Source organism: Nelumbo nucifera, chromosome 3 (genome assembly GCF_055504915.1).
Source record: "Nelumbo nucifera cultivar China Antique chromosome 3, China Antique-T2T, whole genome shotgun sequence".
NCBI classification, from domain to species: Eukaryota; Viridiplantae; Streptophyta; class Magnoliopsida; order Proteales; family Nelumbonaceae; genus Nelumbo; species Nelumbo nucifera.
Window position 1 is genome coordinate 35,233,987 of NC_142651.1, and position 13,223 is coordinate 35,247,209.

General features: G+C 38.6%; 1 protein-coding gene across 12 annotated transcripts in view; it reads right to left on the bottom strand.

Moving 5' to 3' along the window:
• Nucleotides 1-2,008: 2,008 nt before the first annotated feature.
• LOC104592832 (uncharacterized) overlaps nucleotides 2,009-13,223 on the bottom strand; it is a 61,016-nt gene continuing 49,801 nt past the window's right edge. For all 12 annotated transcript variants that reach the window (XM_088900351.1, XM_088900344.1, XM_088900349.1 and 9 more), the window contains 3 exons: nucleotides 5,537-5,685; nucleotides 5,292-5,423; nucleotides 2,009-2,580 (listed from right to left, as the gene is read on the bottom strand). In XM_088900351.1, the coding sequence (XP_088756477.1) occupies nucleotides 2,391-2,580; nucleotides 5,292-5,423; nucleotides 5,537-5,685 (471 nt within the window). In that variant the 3' untranslated portion in view covers nucleotides 2,009-2,390. The remainder of the gene's footprint in view (nucleotides 2,581-5,291; nucleotides 5,424-5,536; nucleotides 5,686-13,223) is intronic.

Here is a 13,223-nt window from a genome sequence, read left to right on the forward strand (position 1 = left end):
CCCGTTGGGTTCGGGCCAACCCAACCCAAGTTGCAGCCTTAATTCTTATGCAAAAAATCCCACTTATTTTTCTGCTATATGTAAATCTTTGTGAATATTTGAAGAAATTCCAGAATAATAAAATATCTGAAAAAAATGAAATTTTTAGGTTTTTATTTTGATCTACCTCTAGAAATTGGTTATGTTGTAGATCTATGGATGATCTACCATGTCCATAGGTCAAATGAATTATTTTCTAAATAATTGATTTTTTATTTTCGGAATAATATATATAAATATATAATTTCTTTAATTTTATATGATCTATCCCTATAGAGCAGAAAAAAAAACCTATAAATTGAGTATGTTGTAGATCTATGGATGATCTACCATGTCCATTGATCAAATTCATTCAATTTTCTGTTATATATTTACTTTTCTTATTTTAATTTAAATTTTAGAACAAAACATGAAAAATAATTACTTGATCTATTATGTCTATAAACCCATTCAATTTTTCTGTTACATATTTACTTTTCCTAATTTTAATTTAATTTTTAGAATAAAACAAGCAAAATAATTATTTGAATATATAAAAATAAATAACTATTCAGTTTTTAGAAAATTAGAATGGAACATGCAAAATAATGTCCATAAATCCATTCAATTTTTCTAATATATATTTACTTTTCTTAATTTTAATTTAATTTTTAGAAAAAAACATCCAAAATAATTATTTTAATAAAAATAAATAATTGTTCAATTTTTAGAAGATTAGAATGAAATATGCAAAATAACTACTTGATCTATTATGTCCATAAATCCATTCATTTTTTCTGTTACATATTTAATTTTCTTAATTTTAATTTAATTTTTGGAATAAATTAATGAAACATCCAAAATAATTATTTGAATAAAAATGAATAATTATTTAGTAGTTTAAAAAATTAGAATAAAACATGCAAATTAATTACTTGATCTATTATGTCCATAAATCCATTCAATTTTGCTATTACATATTTACCTTTCTTAATTTTAATTTAATTTTTAGGATAAAACAAGCAAACACATTAGAACTGAATTGAGTACTTATTAAAAGTATGTTTTTGTTCCCGTATATTGATTATAATATATTTTTTTCATAAAACCCACTAAAACATGTTATTTTTATACATAAATAACCCATTTATGCCTTATATTTAGTGATATTGATGTTTATTTATAATTTATTAGAGTATTTATAACATTTCCATGTGTATCTTAATTTTTCATCCATATCCATGCGTATCGAAAGCGAATCCCATTACGTCTCTTAAATTTTCCTTTCCAATACGCATAGCGTTTCCGATACTTTGAACCTTGCATCGAGCTCAAATTTTTATTGGATTAGATGGCGTGAAGAAATCCACATAGAGTTAGATTATAAAACCGATGCAAGTTTTAACATCCAAATGCAAGATAGTTAGATTGACTATCAGTATCTTGAAGGTTGTGTTCCGTACCATTTTGTCACTTTTACTTGTAACGTTTTAAGTTGATCAATACAAGTTTTATGAGAATATATATTTTTTTTCTATCACAAATGCTTGGAGTTATCAATGTAACATTGGATACCATTGTTGCTTCTTCAAGAAACGACAAATTTAGTGTTTCTACTTTAAATGCCAACACCTAATCCAATGCTTGTATTTTTTTAATGGAATTCAGGAAATGGTTATTTGATGTGATATGACAACAATTTCTCAAAAATTTACATTAACCAATACAAAACACAACCAAAGTCTGCTGACAATCCTAATGAAAATCATAGCTACACACAAACGGATGTAAAACTAAACTGGATTCAGAATTTATATCCTACTCAGATTTACATTACAAACAAATACAATTTAATAGTGTTACAATAAGTGATAAAATAAAATGACCATATACAACACCCTTAAGAAGTGATTTGATGATGTTGATGATGATGACGACGATGATGATGATGATGATGACAATGATGATGATGATGATGAATGCAATAAAATTAATTGAACATAACTTTGAAAATAAAAAATAATATCCATTGAACAATCTACTCTTCAGTGGTACCTGTGACAATTGCTAGGGTATCCCAACAATTGGACTTCCGGCACATAGGTCTTCAATTATATTGGATACAGATCGAATTTCTAATAACTTAAAATGGTTTCCCAGTTCTTTAAAAGTTAATATTGCTTCTGACCAGCAGTGATCGAGAGCTGGAGGCAAGAGTGGAGAAAGTTTTTCATGACAATCAGGAAGCAGAGTTAATGAAATCCCCCGATAACCAAAAGTACAAGTCTTTTCAATGACAATCAAGAAGCAGAGTTGATGGAATCCCTCGATCATCAAAAGTATGCCAACTCTGAAAACATGAAAGGATAGCTTCAAGGTTTAACATGTTCCCTGATGAACTGTTCAACCTGCACTATTTCCCCCGTCTGTCCAGAAGCTTCAGCAACAGCCACCGTGTTAAGACATTGAGAAAATGCAAAGGCCTCTCCGGTGACGCCAAGAGTATATTCGTTAGTTATGTCAGCTGCTGATATGGCAGTTCTTGATGCCCGTAGTTTGTCTCTGCAAAGTTCATAGACAACCAAAAGAGAAGTTTATTTTTTCAGTTCAGAGAACATTATCTGGTGTAAACTAAGATATTGTTGTCCAACGAATAGACATTCTTTTCATGGCGTCCAACCTGCAGTAACATCAACCCCCTTCTCAAACCATGTTTACCATGCTTAGAATCAGTTACATTTTGTATGAACAGCTCGAAACAGCTTAAACTTTTGATGAATAAGTATTTTATTAAGATTAATAGCAGTGAACTGACAAATACATACAAACCAGAGTTGTCCCAAAAGGCCTTAGTTGCTGCTAGACCTGTTCATGGACCAAGTAGCCCGATGGCCCAACCAGCCCAGCCTGACCCCCGGTCGGGCTTGGACATATTATTAGATCAACTTGGGCTTGGGCTCGGGCCCTATTATCTAAGGGTCTATTCATTTGCTCTGAAATCTGACATCTGAAAGTGCAATAATTACATTAAGAAGTATATTGGTATTAGTGAACTTTTCTTTCCTCTGAACTCTGCATGCAGAGAATGTTGTTCTGAATTCTAAATTATAAAAAAAATATCAAATATCCATTTTGACCCTATATATGAGAGTTTTTGTTTGTATTTTTGTGGGTATCATTGGAAAACAAAAAGTTGTATGATTGCACTTTAAGAAATAAGAGATAGGAAGAAACGAACACCCATTTTTCTGTTGAAGTTAAAAGTTGTTTGGGCTCGCCTTGTCTGGGGTTTGGGGGTGGAGACGCCGACCCAACTGCTAAACATAAATAATAGAAAAAATACACAAATTTTCAAAAGGTGCATGCCTGGGCTGAAGTGCAAGGCCAACCAGGTGCTGCTCACCTTTTGAAAGTGCTGCACCTGGGACCTTGGCAAGGCACATACCCTAAAATACACTTAGGCGCGCCTGAGGTGCACCTTTTAAAACACTGGTCGTAATGTTGTGTTGACATGATCAGTTAATAGTAAGAGAGATTTGTTGAAAAGATACTTGTATTTCTTGTTTTTCATTTTGTAGAATGTATTCTTTGGTCCAAATGTTTTAGAACTGGAAAATCTGAAATGCCTTAATTTTATCTTTAAGATGAATACCTCTATGATTACATTTTCTTCCTTCTGGTAAAATAAATGTTGTCTTTGTGACAAAAGATACTCATCTGCTTTGAGATAGAATATAATAGTGAGACAGGATTTGTCCATACTCATCTGCTTTGAGGTAAGGTTGTGTACATCTGTCCCTCCCATACCCCTCACACTGGTGGGAGCCTCGTGCACTGGACTGCCCTTTATATACAATAAAGTACAGGCTTGCAATTTGGAGCTCAGTTCTGCATGGTTTACCCACAACTGAAGCTAATTTATGGTCCTTGTGGATTTTATGGACTGAATTGCTAAGGAAAAGGTTTACAGGAATAGCATTTTTTTTGTAAATTTTGTTCTGCTGTAGGAGGTGGAAAATTAAATGGATTTTTCTTTGGAGAGAAGTGTAACTGGCCAGAACCATATGAATCTTCACATTCTTCCCCCATGGATCCAGACAACAAGGGTGTCATCATCCCAAGATGTGGCTAAATAGGTTATTTGTCAATGGGCAGTGATGGCTTTGAGAAACTTCTAGCTTCTACTAACCTATGAATAAATAAAGACAGCAAGCTATAAAAAACAATAAAAACAAATTTGCCCATTTCATAGTCCTTGCATAATTATGCCTTAATACCATTTATTAGCACATATATGTCTTACAATGTCTTCTATTTTCTTATTTTCAAAAACCAATGGTTAGTTAATGCTACACTTTGCAAAATCTAATGCTATATATTACATGTTATTTATATCAGTGTATATCTCATATAAACCTTTGGTTTTCTTTGTTTATCTAAGCAGAGCTTATTTTAACAACCATAACTTCTGCCCTTTGATTTATGACATTTATCCTTAAATTCAATCATTAAAAGGATTGTATGTTAAATAATTTTTTCACAATTATTTTGTACAATTAAAATTCATATTTCAACTGCTCATGCTGAATATTTGATAGTTTGGTGTATGTTGGTATAGGAGGGGTTTTGAGAGATAAGGACTAATATTTTAGCCGTGTACTTGGGCCCAGTGGGAATAGGAAACTTAAATAGGGCTGAGTAGTTGGCAGCTTTACAAGGTATTCAGATCACTAATCAACTTGGTGTCGAGAATCTTCAAATTGAAGGAAACTCCAAGATCGTTGTGGGTTGGTTAACAGATCCGAACTCAGTCATTTGGTGTTACAAGAACCTCTCAAAGAAGGCCAGCTGGTTATATTAAGAAATATGAATGTTTAGCGTACATTGGGTTGGCAGGTCTGGCTAATGCTATGGCAGATTATCTTACTAAACAAGGGGTTATGGGGGAACATTTGTACTGGGTTACCTTGTATATAGTGCTTTACATTTTTAAGGGAGGTCGCACCTCGCACCTCGCACCTCTCAGTGGGATGCTTGTAACAGTTTTCATATTTTCTTAATAAATTCCTCTTTCAATTATTAAAAAAAATATGTATGTTGGTATTTTTTCCCCAGCTTCAAAATACACACATTAGGATTGTCTAGCTCTCAAATAAGATATCAAATTGGCTAGAAATCCCATGTTAATCAGAATGTCAGGAGCTATATAGTAGGATTACCATTCAATCTCTCATCTACACAACATGAAAAAAGCTATAGGGTTAAAATCTTACATTTCCTTTTCAAGTTGTTTCCTGATGAATTCCTTGGTGTGTGCAGTCACTTTGTCAGTTTTATTGCATAGTATCAGTACTGGGATTTTCCTCTTCACAACGCTTGCCTTTGTCAAAATATCATATAGGTACCTAGCATATGGAGAAAATTATCATAATTAAGTTGGATTCTTTGTGTTTGAGAGCATATGTGTGTGCAGAAGCATGCATGTGTTTCACAAAGCCACCAAGTTGAAGCTCAGTACTCTGCAGCAGCACGGCAGTTTGGTAAGAAGTCTACAGCATCCACAACATAAACAAGGCCAGCTGCTTGAGGCAAGTAGTCATCGAGCTTGGGTCGAAGGCGGGAATGCCCAGGAACATCAACAATATGGACAGGATGTAGTTTTCCCTTCTGTGCAGGAGAGTTCGTACCAAGTTAGCAAGTTTTTTTATCAATGAGTTATTACTTATTGTTCTGAATAAAAAATATAAATACAAAGTAATTGATTGGATAAACACTCTGCATCTATAGAGTGGGAGCAAACTTCCTCTAGTACAGATGGTTTGAGGTGCAATTCAGGCGAAGACACGGCAAGAAAGATTTATATAGAAGTGATTCCTCTTGTTTAGTCTTGAAAATGGAAAGGGTTGAAAGTAGGTTTCTGTATGATATGGGGTTCGGATAGGTGTGAACTGGAAGAGGGGGGGGGTAATTGAAGCATATGGAGTTGTAGGGACCTTGTTGACAGTTTGGGATAATTTAAAATGGTCAAAGGTGGATTATTCCAAAGGAGATTATTCGTTGTCCTCAGTATTGGATTGTTTGGGATTAAGGGAGAGGGCTTGGGTTTCCAATGTTTATGGGCCAACTGGAGGCGGGGGGGAGTAGTGCTATGAGAAGTTTTGGGATGTTGTAAGAAGGAATAGTTTGATGGAAATTAGGACAGTGGGATCAAAATTTACATGGACTAATGGCCAATATCCTCCTATTTTTAGGAGGCTGGACAGACTTTTGGTTAATGGCGAATAGGAAGAACTTTTTTCCAAAAGTAATCCAGGAAGCTTCAACATTTTCAATATCAGATCACAAAGCCAATGTGAGGTTTGAAGGTCCAAGATCATTCAGATTTGAGAATATGCAGTTGAGGCATCCACACCTTTTGCAATTTGTGGAAGAAAAATGGAATAACTAGAGTGCGAGGAAGAGCAGGTTATGTGGTTATGAGAAAACTTCTTTTGCGGAAAGAGGATTTAAAATTGTGGAATAATCAAGTTTTTGGAAATGTGAAAACAAGAAAACAGAGCTACAAGGCTGAATAGATTGGAGGAAGAGTGATAAGACTCGAATCGGATCTGGTTGAGTTACTTTGAAGGAGCTCTGCCACCTGAATACAAGAGAGAGATAGAGAAGAAGAGGGAGAGAAAAGGAATGAGAAATGGTGATATTCTTTCTTAGATACATAACGAACTCTAAGGGCCTTATATAGGTATGGCCTTGTTACATATTCACGCACAATGCATGCTTCCCGCTGCACGGGAATAAATGTATATATCGCAATCATATTATCACAAAATAATGGCGACCACGCTATCGTGACTATTGATAACACAAGATAACCATGGACACACTACCCCAATTTTACTACCACGGGATAACCGCAGCCATCCTCCTTGTAAGCCACAATCCTCTACCACAGGGCACAGGCAAATATAAACAGAGGTACAAAAGTAGTCTATAAAAGAAAGTAGGTTCTGAAACCTGGTGGTGGAAAAATTCGAAAAAAGATTGACAGCTTGGAAGAGAAACTATATTTCCAAGGGGGGTAGAGTTACTTTGATTAAAGCAACTTTAGCCAACTTGCCTTTATACTTCCTGTCAGTCTTTAGAATTCCTAAAAGGGAGGCAAAGAGGCTGGAAAAACTGATGAGGGATTTCTTATGGGAACAAGTATCCATGGCTGTTCTGAATCAGGTTGGGATGCGGGATAACCACAGCCATCCTCCTTGTAAGCCACAGTCCTCTACCACAGAGCACAAGCAAATATAAACAGAGGTACAAAAGTAGTCTATAAAAGAAAGTAGGTTCTGAAACCTGGTGGTGGAAAAATTAAAAAAAAAAGATTGGCAGCCTGGAAGAGAAACTATATTTCCAAAGGGGGTAGAGTTACTTAGTGTAGGTTTTCAAGACTGCTATTCAGTCTTGATCACTAAGAGATTTCAGGTTCGATGAGAAGAGAAAGTGAAGAAGATGTAGAAGAAAGAGTGATGGAACAGCAATAGAACACAGATTTTGAGGAGAATTACAGAATGTCAATATTCTGCCGCCGCCACTTTAAGTTAATATATATAGGTTATGCTAGTTACATGAAAGGACATATCTGCCCTTGGTGTTTACATCATAACTGCTAACAAATAACAAACAATATAGAACTGAAACTAGAAATAACAGAATAGCAAAATAACCACAGCTGTGACTAGATACATTCTACCCTACAGACAGAGTGGGACCACAGCTGTGGGGCCCACATCAATGTTCTCTACACTCCCCCTCAAGTTGGGAGTATATGTTCATCATTCCCAACTTGGATAGATCCGCCTCTAGCTTCTTTCTTGATACTGCTTTAGTAAGAATGTCTGCTAGTTGCATACTGGATGTGATGTAAGGGAGGCATACTTCTTGAGATGAGACCCTCTCTCGCACAAAATGGCGGTCAACTTCAATGTGTTTGGTTCTGTCATGCTGTACTAGATTATGTGCTATATTAATGGCGGCTTGATTATCACAGTACAGCATCAGAGACTTCTCATACTTAATACCCAACTCCTCACGTAGAGATCTTAGCCATAGGATTTCAGCCACTCCATTGGCCATGGACCTGTATTCTGCTTCAGCACTTGACCGGGAGACAACGCTTTGTTTCTTACTTCTCCAGGAGACAAGGTTTCCTCCCACAAGGGCACAATATCCCGAGGTAGACCTTCTATCATCAACACTCCCAGCCCAATCTGCATCAGTATAAACCTCCACCTTCATGTGATTGTTGTTCTTGAAAAGTATACCCCTACCTGGGCATCTCTTCAAGTAGGCTAAGATTCTTTCTGCCGCAAGAAGATGTGTGGTTCTAGGAGAATGCATGTACTGGCTGACAACACTAACAGCATAAGTAATATCTGGCCGAGTGAGGCAGAGATATAGGAGCTTTCCTACCAGTTGCTGGAACATAACTTTGTCTTCAAGAAGCTCCCCACTCTCGGCACTAATCCTGTGATTATGTTCAATTGGTGTATCTGCAGGCTTGACACCTAACTTTCCAGTTTCTGCCAACAGGTCTAGGACATATTTCCTCTGAGATATAAAGATCCCCTGTTTGGATCTAGCAACCTCAATACCCAAAAAATACCGGAGTACACCAAGGTCCTTCACCTCAAATTCTTGGTGAAGAAGCTGTTTAAGAGACTCAATCTCATGGCTATCATTCCCTGTGACCACAATATCATCAACATATACTGCCAACAGTGTCAAAGAGGACTCCACCCTCTTGATGAATAGGGTATGATCTGACTGGGCCTGTACATATCCAAACTTCACAAGTGCTAGTCTGAATCTATCGAACCAAGCCCTAGGTGACTGTTTCAAACCATACAAAGCCTTGTTGAGCCAGCAGACCTTCTTACCTACATCTGCATCATAGAATCCAGGAGGCAAACGCATGTAAACTTCTTCATGCAGATCTCCATTCAGAAAGGCATTTTTCACGTCCATTTGGTATAAAGGCCAGGTGTGACTTGCTGCAAGAGACAAGAGAACTCGAATAGTAGTCATCTTGGCTACCGGTGCAAATGTCTCCAAGTAATCTATGCCATAAGTCTGTGTAAACCCTCTTGCAACTAACCGAGCTTTATACCTCTCAATAAATCCATCTGCATTATGCTTCACCGTAAATACCCATCTGCATCCAACTGGTTTCTTTCCTTTTGGCAAATCAACTACCTCCCAGGTGTTGTTCTTCAACAGAGCATCCATCTCAACTTGCATTGCATCTTTCCATTCAGGGACAGATAGGGCTTCTTGCACTGTTCTTGGAATAGGGACATTGGAAATGGAGCTAAAGTAGGACCTGTAGGTAGGAGATAGGCGACCATAGGATAGAAAATGGGAAATACAGTGGGTTGTGGATGTGGTACAATGTTGTTTCCCTTTACGGACTGCAATTGAAAGGTCAAGATCATCTGTAGGGGAAGTCTCTATGGGCTCTGGGACTGAAGTATCTGGACCTGGAGTTGCAGATGAGATTGGAGCTGGTCTGGACTTGCTGATGATCAGGATCAACCTGCCTGCACCGCCTGTGATAAACCCTCAACTCCTGATCCCTCTGACCACCCTCACCATTGCAGTTCTCATCACCCAATGGAATAGGTAAAGGAACTGCCCCACTCTCACTGCTCTCCCCCTGAAGACAAGAACTCAAACCCCCACTCTCACTAATCTCCCCCTGAGGGGCAACCCGAGGATAATAGGGTGTCCCCTCAAAGAAAGTGACATCCATGGAGACAAACTTCCTCCCGGAGACAGGATCATAACAGCAATAACACTTTTGAGTTTGTGCATAACCAAGGAAGATGCATTTGGAGGCTTTGGGTTCGAACTTGGAGAGATGGGGTCCGAGAAGCTGAACAAAGCAAGTGCAACCGAATGTCTTAAGGTGAATAGAAAACAAGTCCTCACGTGGGTGTAGAAGCAAAAAAGGAGATCGCATATCAAGGACCCTGGAAGGGACCCGATTAATAAGGTATACCGCCGTGAGGATAGCATCCCCCCAGAAGCGAATAGGGACATTGGAAGTAAACATGAGGCTTCTAGCCACTTCCAAAATGTGCCTATTCTTCCTCTCGGCAACTCCATTCTGCTGAGTTGTATGAGGGCAAGAGCTCTGGTGGATAACCCCATGATGAAGAAGATAAGATGTCAATGATTTAGCAAAGTATTCCTTTGCATTATCAAATCGGAGAACTTTGATCTTGGCATCAAACTGGGTTAGGATCATTTGGTGAAAATTTTGGGTCAGGGAAGGTACCTCGTCTCGTGAACGCATGAGATAAACCCAAGAAAAACGGGTATGGTCATCAACAAATAACAAAAAATATCTGTACCCACCCATGGAAGGGATATGATAAGGCCCCCAAACGTCAGTATGCACAATATCAAAAGAATTATCACTCCTTTTATTACTCGATAAATAAGGCTTTCTACAATGCTTAGCAAACTCACAACTTTCACATTGTAGCTGAGACAACTCAATAGACTCAAATAAAGTAGGAAACAGACTCTGTAAAGATCGCAAAGACAAATGACCTAATCGGTTATGCCAAAGCATAACCGGACTCACACTGTGAGAAACAAAAGACAACTTCTCTACTGACTCTCCCTGACAGAACCGCTCCCCGAGCAGGTAGATCCCATCCGTCTCACGGCCAGTCCCAATCACCTTCTGCGTCTCCAAGTCCTGAAAAACACATCGGTCAGGGAAGAAGGTTACTGAGCAGTTCATATGCTTGGTAATACTACTGATTGAAAGAAGGTTAGTATCAAGCTTAGGCACATGCAAAACAGATGATAGGGAGATAGTAACTGAAAGCTTGATGTCACCCTTCCAAGAAATAGGAACCAGGGAGCCATCAGCAATAGATACCTTATCCCTACCAGAAGACAAATGGTAAGTAGTAAACAGTGAAGGCAAGCTAGTCATGTGATCAGATGCACCTGAGTCTATTACCCAACAAGGTTCAGTAGTACCTGGAGCTGAGGCATGATAGGCTGAAGCTCGAGTACCTGAATGGGCGAAGGCAGATGTGACAGGGTCTGATGGAGGCTGCGGTGGCTGAGCTGAATTTCCAACCTCCTTTTCTAGCTGTATTAGGGCAGCCCGGACTGCAGCTAAGGTCTCCAAAGATGTTCCTTTTGTGCCAGATGAGGATGCTGAATCAGTGTTCATGGCTACATGAGCAATGCCCTTCTTGTTTCTTAACTTCGCAGGAACCAAGTGGGGATGCAGTTTCCAACATGTCTCTTTTGTATGTTTGGGTTTCTTACAATGTTCACATACTACATCCTTCTTGTCTTCCTTCCTCCTGTCTTTCTCTGAGTCACCCCCTGATTTGGGTGTAGCCGCTACAAAGGCTGATATGGGTTGCATCATGACCTTCCTTCTGGTTTCTTCACTGTGTACAAATGAGTAAGCCTGAGAGAGAGTCACACTGTCTCTAGTCAAAATCTGCTGCCTCACAATATCATATTCTGAGTTCAGTCCCGCCAGGAACTCAAACACTCTGTTTGTCTCGATGTGCTTTCTATGGGTCTGAGCATCTTTGGGACTCTCCCACTCAAGAGTCTCTAAGTGATCAATCTCATGCCACAGGGACTTCAAGGTAGAGAAGTAGACCGATACTGGTTTCTCTCCTTGTTTAAGGGTGTTCACTTCACATTTCAATTCATATGCTCTGGCAACATTAAGGGGTTGAGAGTAAGTTTCTTTCATACCATCCCATATCTCCTTAGCTGTCTTTGCCCACAAATAATTCCGGCTAATATGAGGCTGCATAGAATTACACAACCATGTCATAACCAAGTAGTTTTCCTGCATCCACTTGGTATATGTCGGGTCTCCCTTGGAAGGTTCTTTCATATCTCCCAGGAGGTACCCTAATTTACCTCTTCCACCAATAGCCATCATGGCTGATTGGGCCCATTCCAAATAGTTTGATCCATCAAACTTTACAGTCGTAATCTGACCACCCATCTCAGAAATACCACCATAACTGATGTTCCCAAGACTGCCTTCTGCCTGAATTTTAGACTCCATTTCTGTCAAGTCTCAAAAACAGTACTTGAATCACCAATCACAATCAAAAAAGTATAGGCCTGATCTGTGTTCTCAGTGTATGTGCACAAAACCGAAGTAATTCTGATCTGAAACCAACTAGCCAACACAGCAGTAGCTGTCCGTAGATCTCTAACCCCCTTAGAACTCTAAGAACAGCTTTAAAACAAAACTGATATGCTAGGGAAAGTTAAGGTTTTAATCAGTCCTGAAAGGAAGCAATTCAGTCGCACAGTCCAAACTATAAAGATGAGCTTGCAGTAGGGTTTTAATCAGTCCTGAAAGGAAGCAATTCAGTCGCACAGTCCAAACTGTATAGATGAGCTTGCAGTAGGGTTAACAAGAAACCCTAGAATCTGATCGGACCTACCAATCAACTTAAGAGTAGCTCTAGGTAGATCACAGGGTTCAGTCAACCACTAGGGCTTGCCGCAGATCACTTTCAAGCCCTAGAGTAGAGAGAAACACAGTTCGGTCTAGGGTTTGCTATAAAACCCTAGGAAATCGAAGAGAGAAAGAGCTAGAATGGTTCGGCCTTCCCCTCCAGATAGGTCCAACCTATCTTCTCTGAAAGAACTTCTATTAAAAAGTAAACAACTTACAAGGAAAAAAAAGTTCGCTGCCTTCTAGGGTTACCTGAACCCTAGTCTTCTCTGATCCTTCCTGACCACCAACACTCGGCAACCCTAGCAAGTTTCAAACAGCTGCTACTACCTCTGGCGATCTCCAAGAATCAGTCTGTGAACTCCTTTTCAGCTTTCAGTCCTAGGAGATTCTCATGTGGTCGGCTGGTATTAGACTCACATGAAAAACCCTAACTTGGCTTTGATACCATGTAGGTTTTCAAGACTGCTATTCAGTCTTAATCACTAAGAGATTTCAGGTTCGATGAGAAGAGAAAGTGAAGAAGATGTAGAAGAAAGAGTGATGGAAGAGCAATAGAACACAGATTTTGAGGAGAATTACAGAATGTCAATATTCTGTCGCCGCCACTTTAAGTTAATATATATAGGTTATGCTAGTTACATGAAAGGACATATCTGCCCTTGGTGTTTACATCATAACTACTAAC